General features: G+C 42.7%; 1 protein-coding gene across 1 annotated transcript in view; it reads left to right on the forward strand.

The window, feature by feature from the left end:
- Positions 1 to 421: 421 nt before the first annotated feature.
- pudp (pseudouridine 5'-phosphatase) overlaps positions 422 to 23,544 on the forward strand; it is a 46,121-nt gene continuing 22,998 nt past the window's right edge. Inside the window, exons 1-3 of the mRNA XM_079495557.1 lie at positions 422 to 551; positions 2,045 to 2,263; positions 5,800 to 6,029. Coding sequence (XP_079351683.1) covers positions 485 to 551; positions 2,045 to 2,263; positions 5,800 to 6,029 — 516 coding nt within the window. The 5' untranslated portion in view covers positions 422 to 484. The remainder of the gene's footprint in view (positions 552 to 2,044; positions 2,264 to 5,799; positions 6,030 to 23,544) is intronic.

Here is a 23,544-nt window from a genome sequence, read left to right on the forward strand (position 1 = left end):
ATAATATTGAACATTTTAATATATAAATTGGTCGTTTAACTGAAAAATATAAAAAGCGAAAAGTGTGCATGCCATTTATCTATTCCATATAAAGGTTTCATCACAGACTAGAGAAAGGAAGAAACAGCATTGCATGACTGAGTGTGTACTGTGTGGAAAGAGAGTTAACTACATTTCCCATCAGCCCGTTGCAAAAATGGAAGGACGACCATAAAACGTCCGCCCAGAAGTGAGTTTACGTTTTTAAACTGTGACTTATTTCATCTTCGTAATAGTAGTTGTCTTTTATTTATTTTTATTAACACACTAATGCAAAATCTTGAATTGCCTCCTTATTTGCGTTAATATTTATAGCCAAACGTCCACTTTCCTTTTTACTTGGTGTTAGTTTTTCGTTGGCCCATTTCCGCAAACCGGCACACGTTGTTCTCAGTCAGTCATTCTGAGTTTGTAAACAAGAAGAGAGAAACCAACCCAAACAAACATGTGTGAGAAGAAGACCTTCCAGCCTGTAAGCCATGTCATCTTCGACATGGACGGATTATTACTAGGTTAAAAAAATACACCATGTTTATTGTCTATTACGTTTGTTTTTGTGGAACAAGAACAGATTGCACACACTGTTTGCAGCTGCCTAGCTGCTGCTGCCTGGCTGTCATTCAAGTCAGTTGCTGTTAGTTGTGTAGGAACATGCAGATCTGCAAGCTCACAACGCCTCGCGCTGCGACGCGTTGTGAGCTTGTAGATCTGTTATTTTAGGTGCGTAGTGTGGATACAGGATAGGTGAGGTGGGCATTCCAATAGGGACATATGGGCAGTGTTGGAAACAAATTCAATAGGCTTCTTTTTTTCTTTTTTTTTTTTTTTACTTAAAGTAAAATATCAATACTGCAATGTAGAAATACTCTGTTACTTAAGTAAAAGTCTGGATTACTTGAGTAAAAGTATTGGTGTATGAAAATGTACTTAAAGTACAAAAAAAGTACTCGGAGTCATTACGCAGAATGTCCCATTTCACCAGTTTTCAAATGTATACACATCTTTTGAAAATAGCAGATCTACAACTAGATTGGTCATTTTCAAATAGCCAAAATATATGCATGGAGAGCATAAGTGGTTATATGTTTTTTAAATAATAATCAAAATCTACTAAAGTTTTCCAATACTTGTAGTGGAGTAAACGTACAATATTTCCCTCTGAGATGTAGTGGAGTAGAAGTAAAAATCACCTCAAAATTGTAAATTTGTCCAATAATAGCCGACCTACAAGCTCACCACCACGCTACAAGGTGACGCGTGGTGAGCTTGCCTTGTAGATCTGCGATTGTAGGCGAAGAGATGGAAAAGGAACGTGCAGCACAGTTTACCTCAGGTCCATTTTAACTAGTAGGCTTATTGCAGGTCTAAGTGGTTATGCGGACGCGTACATTTTATTTAACAGTAACATTTATCTTCTCATTGATTAAATGAGATAAGGAAATGCATCTCCAGAGGCATTGAGTGGTGTGTTGGAGAACAGCGATTGATCACTGGCTGATACTTGATTGATCACACGCACCTGTCAAAAATAGGGTGTGAAGTCCGGGGGACCCCTTGGGGTCCTTGAGGTGGTTCCAGGGGGTCCCCAGAGAAATGTGTTAATGCAGCATCACGATCATTGTAAACCATTATATCTATTTATAACAATAATATAATAATTAGCTATTCAAAACAATAGCATCTACAAGCTTAGCGCCTCACTTCGTACAGCGCTGCGAGCCTGCTATTAAAAAAAAAAGAAAATGTTGAAAAATGAATAATTTCTTCTTCTCTTCTGGGGCTGGTTTATTGGCACAAAACCTGTTCAGATGGGGGTAGTCTGTGTCTTATATCAATTTCTAGACCCTTGACATGGACAAAGTTTGAGAACCACTGCAGCCTACATATAACAATTCAATCTTTATATCTTTATTTCAGACCCAGGAATTATAACGCAATAAAATAACGGAAATAAGGGAAAATAAAAGGTAGCAATTCTCTAACGGTGTTGTCTTCTTCCTTGCAGACACAGAGAGGCTGTACACGGTGTCGTTCCAGGAGGTGTGTGACCGCTTCGAGAAGCGCTACACGTGGGACGTGAAGTCCAAGGTGATGGGGAGGAAGGCTCTGGACGCTGCCCAGGTGGTCTGTGACGAGCTCCGCCTGCCCATGACGGCCCAAGAACTACTCACTGAAACCAGGCAGATCCAGGAGAAGATATTCCCCTCTGCCCAACTCATGCCAGGTACAGTAGGCCTGTCACACTTTTTACAACTCATGCCAGGTTGTGTAGGCCAGTGTTTCCCAACCTTTTTTGTCCCAGGGCACACTTTTCATAGCCTAAAAATCTCAGGGCACACCTAGATATACGGTGTATAGGCCTATCTATATACATATACATACATATGTGTATGTATATAATATATACAGTATATATATATATTTATATATTTATATATTTATATATTCATATATTCATATATTCATATATTTATATATTTATATATTCATAATTCAATATTTTGAACTAAAGTTCATGGTTCCAAAATGTTTTAGTTCTTTTTCGTTCTTTCTTTTTTGAATTATTATTATTATTACCACAGTACCACAGCCCATAGCCATATAGAACCTCAGACTTTATTGAATAAAAAACTTTGGGGGATTTAATAATAAAAAAATAATTCCTTTAAAAAAAATACATTTTGGAGAAAAAAATAGCTCATATGCAATGTGAAATGCCACCTAATTCTTAATCCTTTTCCTTGTCTTTATTATGGGCCAACTTGTGAAAGCTGCATGCTTTTATTGTGAAGGGTCTCAGTTCTCACAGCCTGCATATTTCCACATATTTCCCCCGGAAAAAAATAAAATAAATCCAAAGTCAACATTTTCAATATTTTAAAAAATAGCAGATGTACAAGCACTGCAAGCTGTACATCATGGCAGTGATGCTATAGTATACTACTTTTGCTGGGGACCCCCGGCCTAGAACCTCTATTTATCTCTGTAAAATCCTCAGTGTTAATTTAACTCAGATATTGTAAATAATAATAATAAATAATAATAATAATAATACATACGATTTATATAGCTCTTTTCTGGGTACCCAAAGTCGCTTTACAGACATTTTTATTAGAAGAATTGTGTCAAACTAGTTAAAAAGGTTTAAAAGGTTAAAAACTAGAAAAGGACAAAAAAGGACAAACAAGAAGGGTGTGTGTGTGTGTGTGTGTGTGGGGGGGTTATGTAGGGAAAGCCAGTACATGTACATGTACAAAGGGTTAGGGATACGTTACACATCTGTAAGAGTCCATTTGGAACAATTTTGAAAATGTAGATCAGCTATTTTCAAATTACATGCCTCAACTATTACTCCTGCAATTCTAAATGCTTGTCAGGTTGGGTGGGGGGTCCTCAGTTCACACAACTATGATTCTTTTGGGGGGGCCTGAAAACCTTTCAGGGGGGCCTGAAAGGTTTGACAACCACTGCATTAGACCCCTGTCTTGGAAGTGATGAAACCGCAATCCCACTGTTTTTATTGGGCTTAGTATTTAGTTTCAGTGGGCTGTATATTGTCTTTCTGTTGCTGTTGCCAGCAGCCAGTTCCCACCTGATCCCATGTGGGACTCAGCCCTGACTGCTCCAGAGCATACAGTACATACATACCTTGAATAATAACTGCCAGCTTGCATAACATCTTTAAGTAGAGCTTTGGAAAAGCTGCCGATACTGCCTAAAATATTAGCATTGCGGTACTATGCCAGTCTATGCCTGATAACTATGTGATGTATTTATTTCTGGAAGAAGCTGTGCAGAAGGTTTAGTCACAGTCAGTCAGTCAGTCAGTCGGTCTCTGTGCCAAACACACTGCAGTCCAACAAGTCCCCTCGGCTCCCAAATGCAAACATCTCTGTCTCCATGATGGTGGCAGAGTGACATAATGAAGGAGTGACTCTGGTGTCCATTAAATACCAGAAGCATTTTGGTGGTGTCTGAACGTCAGTGTGGATCAAACCTTTTCATGACAAGGACTCCAAAATGGTGTATTTCGCCCACACAAACTATATTTTGTGCCAGGGACCTCCAGAAGCAAACATTTGAGTTAAAATGGCTTTAAAATACATACATTAATCAAAGAAAGTTTTCAGATATTTTTTTCTTTTTCTTTTTTTCAAATAGCAGATCTACAAGCCTGCATGGTATTTCTGAATAGGCAAAGTATAAAATAAGGCTTAATCTAACAATATAAATGAAGAAATGTCTATGTCCTAGCCCCCTTGCTCCCCCTCACTTGCACAGTTCATCTGCATTTTGCACACATACATCGTAGACCATCATGTTATGCAGGGCACTACAAAGCCTTTTTTCCAAATGAACAAACTGAATGCTGTTTATTTGCGTTTATTTGCATTTTCCCACAGTTACACCCTTACTGGGCATGTGTGGTTTCCACAGCTTCACCCTTACTGTGTGGTTGCGTTACACCATCATTCGTTGAATATCGAATTTTGGCGCAGGCCGCTTGACAATCTAAGCCTCATAATAACACGTCCTCACATGCACTCACAGCGACTCACAGCTGTATGTTTTTGGATGCCTACGTCTCTACATTGCTCACCCGATGAAGATTCACTTCACGTAATTTGTTGATTCATTTATTAAAGAGATTAAACTTTTTTTTGGTTGGCTTTCACTCCAAAGGCCAGCGCTCTTGTTACCATAGCGACGAATATTTGCATACTCGGCAAACAAATTGAGCGGTACTTAAACACCATCTCCAATTATGTCGTTATCAGTGTCACGGTCATCATTCAGAGTATACAAGTATAACACAACACATTCAAGTCTTTCTTTTTCTTTTTTAAATACTGTTTTTATTAGGCATTTTGTATTATGACATAACTTCAAAATATCATTGACAGATAATGAGTACTTAAGTGACATACAATACATAATAAAAAAGGTACATAAATGTGATAAACAAGAAAAAACAAAAAACAGTTAAACAGTGACAAATGTGAACAGACAAACAAAATAAAGACAACAGGACAGACACTCTTGCTTTCAAACTTTCCCAACACCGACATTTTTCTTTTTAAATGAGAAAATAAAATAAGAAAAAACTCAGTTCTTTTTTTTCTTTTTCCTTTCCAATTTTTGATTTTGTTATCTATTGTGTAGGAGGGGTTAGCGTGCACCTATTGAAATAGTCAATGAAGGGTTGCCATGTCTACACATTCAAGTCTTTCTTGATCGTTGGTGGAAAAAGTAGGCTACTCCTAGATTATTTTGTATGTGAAGTAAGTATCAATACTGCAATGTTATGAGTAAAATTCCGGTAATCAAAATGTACTTGTGAGTAAAAGTACAAAAGTAATGTACAAATCATCGCTACGGTGTTCTGTAAACACCAAGGAAAGCTGGGCATAGGAGGGGCTAGCACCTCAACAACTTTCATATCAGGATGTAATGGATGCAAGTTTGAATGAATGCAGAATTATGTGCAGGATGTAATTTGTAGGTGTGAGGCGACTTCATTTAACTGACTAATAAACCTTTTTGGAATATTAAAAACAAAACAAAATCTCTCTCTCTCTCTCTCTCTCTCTCTCTCTCTCTCTCTCTCTCTCTCTCTCTCTCTCTCACACACTTCTGCCAGTATTCACCCTCCCCTGTGCCAATGTTGGCACCCATGTCTAACCCCTGCTTTATAGTACAGTGAGAATGTGTTGACTTTTTTAAATGTGTGTATTATTGTCCGTTATCTTTTTCCCAAAGGTGTGGACAGGTTAGTTCGCCACCTCCGGGACAGCGGCGTGCCCGTGGCGGTGTGCACCAGCTCGGCGGGCGTCACCTTCCAGATGAAGACCAGCCGTCACGGGGCCTTCTTTGACCTCTTCAGCCACATCGTGCTCGGAGACGACCCCGACGTGAAGGCCGCCAAACCCGCGCCGGACCCCTTCCTGGTGTGTGCTGGTCGCTTCAGCCCTCCCGCTGCCCCGGGGAAGGTAAGGAACGACGAGAATTAACTACCGTAATTTACTCCCAGAGTTTCTCTATAGAACAGCCTGCAGCCAATGCCAGCGTTTTTTTGGGCGTTCCTTCTAATCTCTCAAGACCCACAGAATATTGTGTTCTGTAAACACCAAGTATCTCAAAAGAAAGGAGAGCCTCTCTACTTTCATCGGGGGGAAGAACAAAACGTGTTACCGCAATGTTCTGTTCTTCAGTTATTGGCATTGTTGGGAACAGAAAGCAGAGAAAATGTTATTTTTATAAATCCTATAACTGAACCGGCTTGGTTTTGTCCTCTCATCCAGAAGCTGTAGGTTGCGGAAGAGCGCTTTCTATCATAAACACTGAAAACGTATAACGTATATATATATGTCAATGCCGGTTAACCGTTTGATTTGAAATTCTATTGGTTCTGGTGACTGATATTGTCCTTCTAATGCATGTGTATCTAAATGCCGCATCAAGTGAAATATACCTTTAAGGAAGTAAAAGTTTTCTTTTGTTTCTTCAGCATTGTTTGGCAGGTCTTCCTGCCAAAACCGAACAAAGTCCTCAGAGGACAAAGACTGTTTTGTACTTGCTTGCAGCTCCACTATGAGTTGTGACCTTTAGACCCTGCCCACACAGTGTTAGAACGGCCTGTGACTTCACAGCTCCGCTGTTTGTTTAGACAGTATGAACCTCTGGCGTGCTCTGCCTCTGACATCATTTCGTCTCTGACCTTTCGTCCTTTCTGGTGGTGACAGTCGCGGTGGACAAACGCGTGACACCTTTCATATCAGGATGTAATGACCATTAGACTATTAGAATAATAGGATAACCCACCTAACCCATCTCCCATTCCCTCCCCAGTCAGAGTTAGGAGTTTGAATAATGCAAAATTATGTGCAGAATGTAACGGTGTGACGGGACTTCATTTAACCTACTAATAAACCTTTTTGGAATATTTAATTTTAAAAGAACAACAAAATTCTCTCTCACACACAGTGCCAGTGATCACCCTCCCCTGTGCCCTTTCTGGTGGTGACAGACACGGTGAGCAAAACACGTGCAACGTTACTTTCTCCATTGATTTGGTTGAGAGGGTGGAGGTGTTGGCACCTCCGAACCCATTACGACCTGAGGCCGACTCTACGAATCGTCTCTGTCGGATGGAAACCTCTGGATTCCAATTCAAAAACAGCAAAAATAGCAGATCCACAGGCTTTAAACGTGCGTTTTGAGCTTGTAGTCTGACTAATCACACATAGTGTTCACGACACGGTCCCTGCCGCGATGCTGATCGTCTTGTGTGACGAACCCCGATGCCGACCTGAACTTTGCGGGAAAAGGCACCTACTTTGTTCGCTTGCTCTTCCGCAACGTCGTCGTTTTATACTTACTGACCTGCAGAAGGCAAAGAAAACGAATAAGGAGTTCCAGTTCAAGTGTGCGGTGTTGCTGTGGGCTTTGTAGGCCAGGGGATAACGCAGCTGTCAATTCTGGTCAGGTCACACATTACGTTGTTCAGGTTCTCTTAAAGAGAGTGCCGCAGTGCAGGACAACAAAGGGTTGCACAAATAGCAGTGGTGGAAAAAGTACTCAAATGTTTTACATAGAGCAGGGGTTCTCAAAGTTTTTGGCCGGGGACCCCCGGAAATGCTTTGGCAATGTCTCGGGACCCCCGCCCCGCCTCCTCCCGACCCCCAATATAAATTGACTGCTACAATAACCTTAACCCATTTTGGGCGGGAACCCCTTTTGGTGTTTAAGCATTATGTTATAATTTAGCTATTGAAAAATAGCAGATCTACAAGCTCATAGCGCGCCACCGAGTGGCGCGCTATGAGCTTGTAGGTCTGCTATTTTTGAAAAATCGTGAAAAAACCCAAAACTAAACTTTTTTTTTTTGAAAATAATTTGGGGACCCCCCAAACTAATTTGGCGACCCCTCGAGGGGTCGCGACCCACGGGTTGAGAACCCCTGACATAGAGGACCACTTCACCACTTTTCAATTTTTTTATTATTTTTTTATAATATTTAGATTTGTATTATCGTGAGAACGATGACTTCCATTTTCGCATTGCAACTTTTCAGGAATAGAAAGCTTGCAGTTTCTATTAGCTTGGATTCCCCATCGATGATGTCACTGGTGGACGGGTTTTTGAACTGCCCCCACTCTCTCTCTCTCTCTCTGTCTCTCATTAGCAGGCAACAGTGCAGCACTATCTCTCTCTCTCCGTTTCTGGCACAACAGCGCCACTTTTGGTACTCATTGGTACTCGTGCTCATAGTCACATAGTTGGTGAACGGACACATAGGTAGGTTAACACGGACATTGCTGTTCCTTGGAGTGGTTGCACCACTCAAAAATATCAATACTACAATGTAGAAATACTCTGTTACACTTGATAGCTAAAGTCTGGTATTCAAAATATACTCGAGTAAATGTATAGTAGTATTGGTATCACCGATTTAGTGACACTAAAATCAACCCTCCCGTTATTATCATTATCATTAACAACAGCTGTGGGCGCGGCTTAAGTTTAGGAGGGTGGTGCAAAGGTGGGTGTTGCCACATTCCTCCTAGTATAATCATAATACCTGATGATCATGTTTTTGGGAGGGAAGAATCTGGTAATAGGGTTAACTTAGTAGTCGGACAACGCGACCAACGCCACGTCGACTACACAACAACAACGTCTCCTACTGACTCCATTGCATGGTCTTTCTTGATAAGTAACCTACTGGTTGATATATGGGTTGATAACATTCGAATACGCTACCTTGGGAGAATAATGACGAGTCGAGAAATCTCGTTAGTGGCAGTCAATGACTTAACTGAAAGATGCGACGTCGAGTCATAGCAACCTGCCTTAATCACAAAACATAAAAGGCGGGGGTGAAATAATTGAAAATGATTGAGACGTTGCAGCAATGTGTGTGTGTGTGTGTGGAGTTTCTTTTTTTCCTCTCTCTTCTCTCTCTCTCTCTCTCTCTTCCTCCCCCAGCTTAATTTAGCAGAGAAATGTCTCCCTGTAATAGATATATCCTCACCTCGCCGCTTCACATCTCACTGTGAAGCTACAAATAGGTCTGCCTGTGGCACTGTGCGCACCTGTTTTTTTTAATGTGGAGCCAGGCGCGGTTAGGGCTGGCATTTTTCTTGATGAGATATGAAGCCGCGGCTCAGAGGAAGAGGAGAGAATCGACAGAGTGCTCAGTGTGGAATAACCAATGATGATGCGTCACTCCCTCGCCCTGGCTCCATGACAGGGGGAGAGAGAGAGAGAGAGAGAGAGATAGACGTATTGGCATCACCACTTTCAAAATATTATATTATATTAACACCAAAAGTAAAAGTAGACTATACTACTTGGTTTCAATAAATTAACCCAGTACATTTCACTGGGTTCAAACTGGGTTCATTATGATCTGTTTGAAAAATAGAAATATATAGGCCTCCTTTTTATACTGTATATGCCTTCCAATAAAAGCCTTGTACCCACTACAGTTGCCTTGTACCCACTACAGTTGCCTTGTACCCACTACAGTTGCCTTCCAATAAAAGCCTTGTACCCACTACAGTTGCCTTGTACCCACTACAGTTGCCTTGTACCCACTACAGTTGCCTTGTACCCACTACAGTTGCCTTGTACCCACTACAGTTGCCTTCCAATAAAAGCCTTGTACCCACTACAGTTGCCTTGTACCCACTACAGTTGCCTTGTACCCACTACAGTTGCCTTGTACCCACTACAGTTGCCTTGTACCCACTACAGTTGCCTTGTACCCACTACAGTTGCCTTGTACCCACTACAGCCTTGTACCCACTACAGTTGCCTTGTACCCACTACAGTTGCCTTGTACCCACTACAGTTGCCTTGTACCCACTACAGTTGCCTTGTACCCACTACAGCCTTGTACCCACTACAGTTGCCTTGTACCCACTACAGTTGCCTTGTACCCACTACAGTTGCCTTGTACCCACTACAGCCTTGTACCCACTACAGTTGCCTTGTACCCACTACAGTTGCCTTGTACCCACTACAGTTGCCTTGTACCCACTACAGCCTTGTACCCACTACAGTTGCCTTGTACCCACTACAGCCTTGTACCCACTACAGTTGCCTTCCAATAAAAGCCTTGTACCCACTACAGTTACCTTGTACCCACTACAGCCTTGTACCCACTACAGTTGCCTTCCAATAAAAGCCTTGTACCCACTACAGTTGCCTTGTACCCACTACAGCCTTGTACCCACTACAGTTACCTTGTACCCACTACAGCCTTGTACCCACTACAGTTGCCTTCCAATAAAAGCCTTGTACCCACTACAGTTGAAACAAATACAAGCACTATGTGAGGATTTACAGTAGGTAACTAGTAACTCAAGTTTTCAAATAATTAGTAAAAGTACAATATTGTTTTCTGAGATGGTAGCTGAGTAGTAGCAAAAGTATTGACAATTGGAAATACTCTGGTAAAGTTAAAAAAATGTACATCCAGATTCTACGATCACATTTGTCTGTAGGGTCTAATCACAACCTTGACACTGTCTAGCTACTGTACTATCACAAGCTCCAGTAAATGACTCAGCCACCACTAGACTGTTCATGTCATGATGAGGTGTGTGGGAAGACGGTGGAAGTCAAGACAGCCACACATCATTGTGGCGGTGCTGTCGAACTCCCACACTATAAGTACTACAGGCTGTAAGAGAGATACTTTCTCCTACGGATCGCTCGCCTGCTTGCTCTTCACAAAACGAGTCACGTCACCATCACCATCGTCATTATAGATGTGAGTGGAACCTCTAGAAGTTGAGGTGTTGATGTGGATGGAGTTATTACACAGACACAATGATGATTCGTGGGCGTGTAGAACATAATATTGTGTTTCAGTTACTGTTAATTGTATTGTTATATCAATGTTAAGTGGCAACATTAGGAAACATCTGCCAGGTTCGCCTTGATGACATGACTATAGAGATAATGTGTACCAATTTGCGTGATGTTTCCCGGTGGTGCTATAAAACATGCAATGTGTGAACATTTGCGGCAATCGTACGCTGATTGGAGTCCCTGATTGGCTAACCTGACCCGGTCAGCGTAATCGTAGATGTTTCTCAGTTCTGAATCGCTGCAGCAAAGCACATTTAGGATGGAATGGCAGGAATCATGCCAAGAGCATGCCCACATCAACACCTCCCTGTCCCGGAGCGTGAACCGATGCTGCACGTGTCAGCATCCTAGGCATGTAGACGCCAACATCATTCTAATACAGAGAAACTCTTAAGAGGAGACGATTTATCACAGCTCCAGATGAGAGTGGAGATTTTTGCTGAAAGGTGTGTGTGCTCTGCTGCTGGAGTGAGATTAATGAAACATTGCATAGATCTGCTACAGTAGTTTCACTGGTGTTGCACGACACTGCTGAGCGACAATAATAGGGCATAAGTATACAATAAGTATACTTATAAGTATAAGTAATACTGTAGGTATAAGTATATAAGTAATAGGGCTTATGTGGTTAATTGATTCGTTGATAGACATTTTCTGTTAAATAGATATTGTCGTTGGGCAGAAAACTTGTATCTCCATGTTTCAATGTTTCTTTTTTTTTTTCTTTGTAAATGAATGCTCTACTTCAGTGGTTCCCAAACTGGGACCCCCTAGGGGTCCTTGAGGGAGTTCCAGGGGGTCCCCAGCTAAATGATAGTTTGGAACCAAATGGACCCTCATGGGCCTGTAACTCTTAGAGTGTACAAATGGACCCTAACTGGTCCATTTGGTTCCATCTGTACACTCTCAGTTAAATTAACATAGATTTTACAATATAAATTGGGGGTCACAGAGATACCATTAAATGAGGGTTCGTAGACTAATGGATATCAAACTGGGGGTCCTTGAAATTAAAATAGTTGAGAATCACTGCTAGAGCCGTAAAAATCTTCTCTTATGGGGGTCAATGGCATATCTCTTCAAATGGGGGTCCAGTCCACAGGCTAATTAGTGTCAATTTGGGGGTCCTTGACATGAAAAAGTTTGGGAACTGCTGCTCTACTTTGTCAAATGACAGTGACACACAAATGTGGCAAAAATAGAGTACCTGATGTCACTCGTTCATCACCTGGTTCACAGAACTTACAGAAGTAATGTCTCTACGGAGAATGTATTGGGTCATCTTAAAACCGACTCATATAACAGTGGTTCCCAAACTTTTTCATGCGGCAAGGACCCCCACAATGACACCCATCAGCCCGCGGACCCCCAATTTGAAAATATATGCCAAGAACCCCCATGAGAGAAGATTTGTATGGCTCTAGCAGTGATTCTCGACCATTTTCATTGACCTGAATTAGGCTACGGTCCCCGATTTAATGGCATTTCTTCTTCATTTGTTTATGATTGTGACAGTCTACTGTTGGGAGCCCCTCGAAAACGAGATGGTACATCTCAAGGGGTATTTTTACTAATAAAGAAACTTGAATCATCATTTCTATCTCTGGGACCCCAATGAATTAGGCTACGGTCCCCTGGCACACATGCACACATGGCATCAACGCATGGTGCTGTGTGCTGGCACACTACACACTCTGTCTTTCTTTTATCTGTATTGTATTGTGTTTTTGTATGGACATGGTGTTGGGTGCTGGCACATATGCACACATGGCATCAACGCATGGTGCTGTGTGCTGGCACACTACACACTCTATCTTTCTTTTATCTGTATTGTATTGTGTTTTTGTATGGAGATAGTGTTGGGTGCTGGCACATATGCACACATGGAGACTCTGAGAGTGTAAAATGGAACCGTTAGTCAATTCGGTTCCATTTGCACACTCTTTTGTACATTCTTCATATCCAAACCGCCGGGATCATTTGTTTTTTAAACACAGTTCTTATTTGACGCAATATAAAACCCGTTTATGGGAATTCAGAATGGGGGGGGGGGGGGGGGGGGGGAACGTGACCCAGTAGGTAGGACCCACAGGTAGGATGCGTTAGACTTCAGTAGGTGCTCTATGGCCGATCTACAAGCTCGCAATATGTAGTAGATACTACTTTCACTACTTTTTCAAATCGTTTTACACGATTAATAGGAAAATTGCTGTGGAACAGTGGAAGTAATGGATATCCCTACTTCAAAGTGCGGGGGAAACTCAAAGAGGAGAGAGAGAGAGAGAGAGAGAGAGAGAATCACAACTCAACACAGCTCTAGATGAGAGTGGAGATTTGTGTTAAAGGTGTGTGTGTGTGTGTGTGTGTGTGCGTGTGTGTGTGTGTGTGTTCTGCTGGAGTGAGATTAATGAAACATGAAAGGCTTGCTATAGCACGTGTTCACGCACGCACGCGCACACACACACACACACATACGGAAACCTAGTTCCGTTCTTCTTATCATTAATCATACATGGCATTACTCCAAAGGATGGCTTTGTAACCTCCATATTCAAATCAGGTACAATTAAAGAAATGAACTTCTCTTTTCTTTTTTTTCCTAGCTCACATGTGAAATTGGCCTATTAACCGCATAGAGCCCTATTTTATACTGCGTCAATTTGAAAACATAGGAGAACGCGGTCATCGATCTACAAGCTCAGAACGCGATGCAACGCGTGGGAGTTGTGAGCTTGTACAATCAGCTTTTTCTAGCTGGACATTTACCCCCAGGATGCTGGAGGTTTAAAATATGTGGTTTAAGAAAATACGCTTTCGGTTTATTCGATGAATTGAAATTGAAAACTGGTGCTGTCCAGGGTTGCCATATCCACTTACTTTGACTTTGTTACTGTGACTTTGTTTTTCTGTAAAATCACTTAAATATTGGTACTTGCTTTTTATTATTGTTATTTTTTTTGCTGGTTTCTAAAGTGTAGTTGCTTAATTGGGCTTGTTTCCAAATATTTAGATTCTTACATATTTTCATGTCCATGGAACCCCAAATCTGAAAATATGTTATGCTAGCGACCCCCCCATACAAGGTTTGTATAGTTACAATGTTTTAGGAAATATAGCAGATCTCTTATCTCTGATCTCTGAGTATCATGCAACACATGAGCAACAGATGAGCTTGTAGATCAGCTATTTTCAAATAGCCGATGTGTGTAGGGTTCAAGTGGTGATACCGTGTGTGTGTGTGTGTGTGTGTGTGTGTGTGTACGAGAATGCTACGTACACCAAAGTCCTTATAGTGGTACCGGCCGAACAGCAGAAGAATCTAAATAGTAGTCTAGGTCTAGGACTACCCTGAAGAAGGCAGTTACTTTCCACCGGAACATTGGGTTCTTTTTACTCGTCTGCGTCTTAAAAATAAAATATTGTCACTTTGGCAACCAGTGTGTGCGACCAATACTGTGGGTGTTATGTGGCCTACAGTTGCTTCTTCTGGGGTGGTTTTCTGTAGACGTGGAAGCTGCTTTCTCTCATTCAAGGCACGCTGGCAGCTGAGAGAGAGAGAGAGAGAGAGAGCCCCTCTCGGCCGCAGGGAGCTTTGGAACTGCAGGATAATGATGTTGCAACAACAAGGCAAAGTTGATTCACACACACACACACAGACGCACACACACACACACACACACACACACACACACACACACACACACACACACACACACACACACACAGACTAGGGTTCGGTGGTCCTCGAGGATTATCGCTGGTGGTCCACAGTAGAACCCTGCACGGGAGAGTTTTATTCACATCATCATTTTTCGACCGCGGTCGAGATCATGGATTTCACAATGCCACTGCCAGACTTTCCGGTCCTTCATTGCCATCCCGGCCAGTTCCTGCTTACTGATGCATGTGTCCCTATAGCGATGACATCAGGGAACGGCAGTTTTCTACCTCTGGTCTGCTTTGAGGCAGGATTCCAGAGAAGAAGGGAAGATATAACCTCATTGTCAGCTCTGTATAGCAGTGGTCGCCACTGGTCGGCAAACTGTGTTCTTCTAGATCGGACTATTGAAGAAACACGGGGAAGGTTGCCATATATTAGATTAGTCGATGGGTGGCTCTTCCAAGACAGATTTTGCGCTCTCATTAGTTTGCCATCCAAACGTTTCTCTAATTTAATTTCTTTATGTCCATGTCTCAGAGCCATAGAGTAGAATCGGCTCAACCGTCGTCGTCCTAAATATTTTTACTTTGAACATCTTACTAAGATGGGATGACCAGATCTTATGCATGTCATGAAAAGAGTTTTATTAATCCCACGCCTGCCCACTCCCATTGGATTTCTGACCACTCCCGCCCGCTCCCGCATTGATTTCATTCTTTGACCGCCCGCAGTGACCGCCTGTTTGCCGTTCCCGCCCCGCAACACAAAATGAAGTCCCGCACCATCCCGCAATTTTATAGTCACCTAGAATGTTTGTGATAGTCTAGTTTCAGTCGACTAAATATCATACGATTTTAGTCAACTCAATCTGCAGTTGATTTTGGCGTCGTAATGCCTGCTGATTTTACACTTGGTTGCATGCCGAAAATCGTCTATTTTCAGAGCGCAACACCTGAGCACAACCAAACATAAAATGATCTCTTCTCCACTATAGTCCCTCCCTAACCTTTTAGTCTAGTTTATATTTGTTGACGAAACTGTCAGTATATCTAGTCATAGTTTTTGTGATCATAGCTTAGTTTTTTATTTTGTTTTGTCAGTGAAAAAAGGTAGTCAACGAACTACCTTTCATCATGGTTTTCAGTTGACGAAATCAACACTGGTTCAGAGAACCCCTGGTGTTTGAGCCCCCCTGCAGGGGTTCTACCACCAGTACACCCCAGTATGGTACCACCCCCAGCAGTCCCTGGTCTGCTTCCAAACGGATGCTGCTCCCCGTAGAGTTTCCCCACGGCAAGTCGGCACCATGCCACAAAACAAGCGCGGGATTTCTTTCAAGCGGTGCCAACGGCACAGCGACCACCCCACCGCACTGCATCGTCCCCGTCCCGCTCTGCCCCACGTCCCGCGCTGCCTCCTGACCCCCCGAGGCTATCCCCTCCAGGGTTTGCCTCAATAAAATCGGGAAAGCATCTGTGTGATTTTAGATTTTAGCTATATACCTATATAGCAGGGGTCGGCAGCTTTGACGATGGAGAGGGCCACTATATTTCCACACTCACTCCAGAGGGGCCACATTGCATATAATGTCGTAGCAAAAATAGCCAATCTACAAGCTCAAAACGTGTCGCACTGTGACGCGTTTTGAGCTTGTAGATCTATTTTTGAGTGGTGCAACCACTCCCTTACGGAGCTATGTGTGTGGGTGGGTGGCTGGCTGGCTGGCTGGCTGGCTGTGTCTGAGCACGAAAACAGCATGGTTGTTTTTCACCACCTGTGCGCAACCTAACACACACACAAACACACATGCACATTTTAACTGTATATATATATATGATATATATTCCGGGTGTGCCAATACAGTACAGTATAGTAGAGGGTACAGTAGAGGGACCCCCACACGGTAACTCTGTCATTTCTCAACCGTTTCGGACGCGGGGCGGCATGCCGGAACCGACCCGGCCCCCTGGGCGCGTTCATGGGGGTCTGGATGTTCCGGGGACCCCCACATGGTAACTCTGTCATTCCCCCCGGGACCCCCACACGGAGTTGCACCACTCACTTCACACGGGTGTGATTTTCTTTCTATATTTGAATTGAAATCCTCAATTATTTTTTTCTATTTTTGAATTGGAATCCTGAAAAGTATAATTTTTTATTTAATTTCAAATGCATTTAGTTATGCTTATGTTAACTTTATGAACTTAAATACAAATACATTGGACATAGAAAATACAATAACATTTTAATATTAAGCTACTAATAGACGCGGGTCATGTTTGCATGTTGTTTGGAATTGTTAACAGCTGAAATCAATACTGTATCAGTATTGCAATATTAACCTGAGGGCCGCATTAAGTGAAGGTGGGGGCCGCATGTGGCCCCCGCCAGTTGCCCATGTATGCTATATAGCAACACAAGTTTTTCTGAAAACTCTTATGGCCCTATCTTGGGCGTGCCTTAGCCTTTATCCCTAAACTTATTTGCCATATTTTACTATCTTGCAAAACATTTTAAGTGAAGGCGGGGGCCGCATGTGGCCCCCGCCTTCTGAAAACTCTTATGGCCCTATCTTGGGCGTGCCTTAGCCTTTATCCCTAAACTTTTTGCCATATTTTACTATCTTGCAAAACATTTTAAAATAGTTCAACTAGCCGATCTACATTGACACGTTGTGAGCTTGTTGATCGGCTTTTAGAACTATTTTAAAATGTTTTTTCAAAATAGTGTAAAATGGCAAATACGTTTAGGGATAAGCGGTAAGATATAGCCCTTAGGAGTTAGGATTTAGAACGGTGGTTCTCAAAAATAACGGATAAGCCCACAGTGTCACTCTGTACATCTGCTGTTTTTGAAAATTAAAAGAATGATAACCAGTAACCAGTAAGACGCATGAGGGCGAGAAGCACTGGCCATATATGGAGCGTATCTTGAGTGTACAGGGTGTGATGAGGTCAGATCAAGATATGGAATGTCAGAATGTCTGGGGGCTTTGTAGAATCGGCCTCAGTCAGGTGTGAATGGCTTAAAACAAGATTTAAGATAGAAAAAAGAGTGCCGAGTCCAAGAAGAAGCAGCTAACGCCGCGAGTAACGAAATCCCCCCCACCCCCTCCTTCAGCCAGCCACACATTAAATATTCAAAGCACCGAGGAGGCTCTCGGAGAAAACGGCCGACAGAGTATTGTGCGTCCGGCTGAATGAAATGCTCTAAGTGCCCCCGACAGTAAGGCGTTGATTTAAAACCACTTAACACACACTCAGCACTCCGCCGCTTTCCCCTGTCTTATCGTGTGTGTGTGTGTGTGTGTGTGTGTGTGTGTGTGTGTGTGTGTGTGTGTGTGTGTGTGTGTGTGTGTGTGTGTGTGTGTGTGTGTGTGTGTGTGTGTGTGTGTGTGTGTGTGTGTGTGTGTGTGTGTGATCCTCTCTCTCTCACACACACACCTTTATATTTTTTAGACTTGATACATTTCTTTACCAAATCACCGCTGTCGGGCATAAACCATGTATCTCAAACTTTTTTAAACATTTTCTTTTCTTTTTTCACAGATTATTGCCCTACTTTGGCGTACGAGAATGTCACACAAAATGAGTAGAAAATAGCCGACACATTGAGAATTTGTAGCTCCGCTTATTTCACCATCTGAAAATGTTTTTAAGCGATTCAAAAAGCAAAGTTTTTTCATTTTGTTTAGTCTTGACATTCTTTGAGGTTTCTGCCCTGACAGCAACCTACAAAGCTGACTTCAAATGCGCTAGGTTTTTAAATGCGCTAAAACCGGGAAAAGCATCTGTGTCATTTAGATGCTAGCGTTGGCTATTCAAAAAATATTCTACACATTAGGGGTAAGTAAGTGAATAGAAACGATTCACTTACCTCCTGTTTCGATACAATATCGATACCCAGGGTGCCGATTCGACAATACCTGTGTGGCTCAAAGAATAGCACAGTTGTTCCCAAACCTTTTCATGTCAAGGACCCCCAAATTGACACTAATTAGCCCGCGGACCCCCATTTGAAAAGATATGCCAGGGAGCCCCATAAGAGAAGGTTTTTACGGCTCTAGCAGAGATTCTCAACCTGTTTAATTTCAAGGACCCCCAGTTTCAACGGCGACGACTGCGGGGGTGCTTGGTAGCTGAAGCACCCCCCAAGACTATAGGAACACAATATAGCACCCCCTGAGCTCCCCACCCCATGTCCCCATTTTGTCACGTATAGGCACACGACTCTCACACCTTTACGGGGGGCTTGGGCCACTGGAGGGTGGGCGTTGCCTGTCCCCTGTACCCCCCCACTTTGGGAACCACTGTCTGGAATAGCAGGTAGCAGTACAAGCTTGTGCTGTGCTGCGAGCTTGTATCTGCTATTTTTGAAAAAAAAAAAAGGTGTGAGAACTATACTGATTTTGAAGGCATTTTGTAGAATGGATCTCACGCGGGTCTTAAAGGTTCAAGCTGGCTGTAGGGTTACTGCACAGACCAGAGGAAACGCGACACGTGAGAACACATTTTAGACATAATGACTACTTGAGAAACGTTCTGCACAGTGAGAGCTTTCACTTGTGTTACTTCAAGTATATTTTGATGTAGTGTTTCTACATTGCAGTATCATTTCAGTTCATTTCCTGAGCCAGTGGCTGCTTATGGCTCGTACACAACTACACACTGCAAGATATTTGCTCCGATTATTCTGTCGGGACCATTTTTGGCACTCGCCGACAAAACTCCTGATATTACGCAAGATCGGGCTTTGATCGCCGAGGTTTTTCTCACTGCATCGCTGTGTGTGAAAGGCTCTGCGAGAAGATATAGGGCTCCATTTTTGTCTCATCTCTCTAAAGCCACTATTTGGGGTTTTAGGAGTGGGGAAAGGGTGTTCCCCCACTAAAGTTGGTATTTTGGTTACCTGTCTAAATCCCTTAAACACCTCCGTTACCCGTTATATTATGCATAGGTGTGGTTTGGGCGTTGAATAATTAAAGCAGATTTAACCAATCACCAGTCTTGGCTTTAAGAGATCCCTTTAATAGATCCTTTAACCGCCGCACGTTAGTGCTATATTGCTTCATAGCCACAGCCGCTGCCGCTGCACCCCCCCCCCCCCCCCCCCCCCCTTGTGCCGTTCTTTTTTTTTCTCCACACGCACAGAGCCAAGAATACTCGTCTTTTCATTGAGTCACAACTCGCTCTTATCTTGCTCATATATAGATCGTGCGTGTAGGCCGTCTCTACGCAACGGTATGAAGCGAAAAGGAAAGTTCGGATTTAGACATCATTAAACCCCATTTGCTGCTATGGGGTGATGAACTGAATGAGCAAATGGAATCTCGCACAAATAACCTCTTTGACTTTACAATTATATAAACACAATGGACACAAGGAAGTGGCAGGCACTCACTTCTGATGATTATAGGAAAATTACAAAGAGATGCATAGGAGAATAAGGAGAGATGACGCAGCCTGCCATGCACTCCGCGGACATCTCCATTGAGGCGCGGTGCGCGCCGCTCTTTACCAAACTAATTTGGCACGGTTTACGGGTGCTTTTAAAATCGCTTTCCCAAATGTGTTTGACCAAAATAGCAATTTAGGGGAAAGCGTGCCAACACGCCCATGACCACACCTCTAGGCGCAAATACCGGTGTCGGCAAAATATATAGCGGGTGACGCGGGACGAAAATACCATTAAGGGACAGAGAAAGCTCCTATATTCGTAATTCTCGGGCAGCGGCTGAATTGCGGGCCGCGCTGCGGGTAAAGGATGCGACAAAATTGGAGCCCATAGGGCTCCATTTTCGTCACCGCTAAACCCCTTATCCCTAAACTTCTTTGACTTTTTTTTACTATTTTTCTAAACATTTTTGATTAGTTAAAATGGCCAGTCTAACATCACAACATGTCAATGTAGATTGGCTAGTTGAACTATTCAAAAATGTTTTTCAAAATAGTAAAAAAGGCAAAGAAGTTCAGGGCTAAGGGGTTTAGCGGTGACAAAAATGGAGCCCATAGTGCCGATAAAAGCGCTCGCGGACGCCTTCCTGAGCGTTTCTGAATATCTAGCAGGTTTGATATTTGGCTCTCTCGCCAACTGGACATCATACAGTATGAAATGGGTTGCGACCGCCTCCCGAGAAGGCCTGTATTACAGCCAAACTCTTGCAGTGTGTGATCAATCGTTTAGTGTGAAAGCCACACGGATATAATGACAGTCGATTTCGAAAAAGACTCCTGTAGTGTGAAATACATAACGATCTGATGACTCGCCAACAACTTTAAAACTGCTTCAGTCTGTAGGGGCCATTAGTTCCATCCCGGGCTCCCCCAGAGTTAGTGTCGAGGTGTCCTTGAGCAAGACTCTGAACCCCTAATTGCTCCCGATGTGCTGGTTGGTGCCTTGCATGGTTTGTGTGTGAATGAGTGAATGTAATACACAATCATTTTAGTACTCCTTCCATCCCTAGGAGGGAAGTAGGTTGTACGTGCACACCCACGCACATACACTGTGTACACACACACACTCACACACACACACACACACACACACACACACACACACACACACACACACACACACACACACACACACACGTGCGCGCACCACACACACACACACACACACACACACACACACACGTGTGCACACACTCACTAACGTTATGTTTCCTGCTTCCCTCTCTCTCTCTCTCTCTCTCTCTCTTTCTCTGTCTCTGTCCGTCTCTGTCTGTGTCCCTCTCTCTCTCTCTCTCTCTCTCTCTCTCTCTCTCTCTCTCTCTCTCTCTCTCTCATATATATATAACACAGCCATTGTTTTGGGTAGCTCTCCACCAGTTGTTGCCAGATTGTGCGACAGAAATTGTGAGAAATAAGCGTCCATATCATTTACAAAACCACGCCCAAAGCGGCTTATAGTAAGCGGACATGGCAACCCTACGCTCTCTCCCCAGCAGCATTACAGATGATGAAACATTGCACCCCCCCATCGACCCCCCCCACCCCCACCTTTCCCTCCCTCCCCCGGCCCGGGGTGCTCTGTGATCGTTTAGAAGACGTGGCGCGCAATCTGTCACTGTCGCTTATTGACTCGCCAATGCATGCAACACACACACACACACACACACACACACACACACACACACACACACACACACACTACACGTGCGAGCGCACAGGGAAAGCTAGTTCAGTTCTTTATCAATTCTTTTGCCATTTACCATAAGCCTAAAGCCGAAAAATTGCAGATCTACAAGCTCACAACGTGTCACAGCTAGTTTCGCAGTCGGTTTCACCACTGACTGCCACATGCCGTTGGCCCTCGTCACCACCTGGCACCTGCTGGGCAGAATGTGGCATGTGACAGTTCAACAAGCATGACAAATAAACAAATAGACAGGCCCTGATGACATATTGGATGTTGGTATTGTAATTAATAACCAGCTGATATCAAGAGGCAGGGGGCTCCCACAGCACAGGGACAAATCTATTTGGGTGTTTTTCGTGAGTTGTGGAAAATGTACTCACAATTAATAAAGAATATCAGCTATTTCACTACTGTGAGTTTATTTTTGCATTATTATTATGAATTATTATTGGGAGAGCATCTGTGTCATTTTAGATGGTATTTTATACTTTGACAAATCAAAAATAGCAGATCATATACAAGCTCATAGCGCATCACTTAATCGTTTATTTGTGTAAATCTTTGAATATTATAGATTTTATCAAGGAAACATTCTAACTCAAATCTTTGCTTCTGCAAATATATATTTTCTATGGTCGGTCCGCAGCCAAATACACATCATTTTGGGGGTCCTTGACATGAAAAGGACTAAAGGTTTTGAGCACCACTGATCATCAGAATCATGCATTTTTCATGAAACTGGATTTAGAAAACTGTGTACAATTGACACAGTGTCCAGATCCAGAACAACAGTCCTCCAACTATTCACATGCAAATCCGTGAAATGTGAATGTTTGACAACTGTTCTGTATCAAATAATAGTAGTAGGCTGTTAATGTTATTTTTTTTTATTGTTTTCAGAATGATAGAGCTACAGTAGCATAATTATAATGAGTGATTGACCTGCGTTGAAATTAATTTGGTGCTACCAATTTATCAAACTTCTGAAAATGCGGTCTGAATTTCCCAGAAGCTACATTATGACAAAAGAAATGGGTTTGATAAATGCTTTGATCCAAAGTGTTTGATGAATGTCAGCAGGGGGTAGGTACGTGCAGGCTACTTCAAAGGGAGGGCAATAAAACATGAAACTATCTCTGCTCACGTATCCACACTTTCAGAAATGTTGTGCCAGGGGCCCCCAGAAAAGAAGATTTATGCAAAAAAAAAGAAAAAGAAAAACGAATCTATAATCGGTAACAAGCAGTTTTGTCCAACTTCCGTCATTAGGCTATGCACGTGCAACAGTTTTACAGATCAACGTATTATTTAACGTAATTTCACCAACACATGAGAATTTCCACAGGTTGCTTAACGTTTACCATTGTATTGGTTTACTGACTTGATTCCAAACGAGCGTAAAATATAAACAACACTTTAGTTTAAACATCACTTTAGAGTCTAAAGTGATGTTAAAAGTGTTGCTTATATTTTCAAAGTTTAGTCGTTCTATGGCTAGTACAAATAAGAACATGTGTAAACAGACATAAAACGTAGGCCAGACCTACTCACCATAATGAAACGGGCCAGCTAAACGTAGGCCAGACCTACTCACCATAATGAAACGTAGGCCAGACCTACTCATCATAATGAAAGGGGCCAGCTAAACGTAGGCCAGACCTACTCACCATAATGAAACGGGCCAGACCTACTCACCATAATGAAACGGGCCAGACCTACTCACCATAATGAAACGGGCCAGCTAAACGTAGGCCAGACCTACTCACTATAATGAAAGGGGCCAGCTAAACGTAGGCCAGACCTACTCACTATAATGAAAGGGG

Source organism: Electrona antarctica (assembly GCF_951216825.1).
Source record: "Electrona antarctica genome assembly, chromosome: 24".
Lineage (NCBI taxonomy): Eukaryota > Metazoa > Chordata > Actinopteri > Myctophiformes > Myctophidae > Electrona > Electrona antarctica.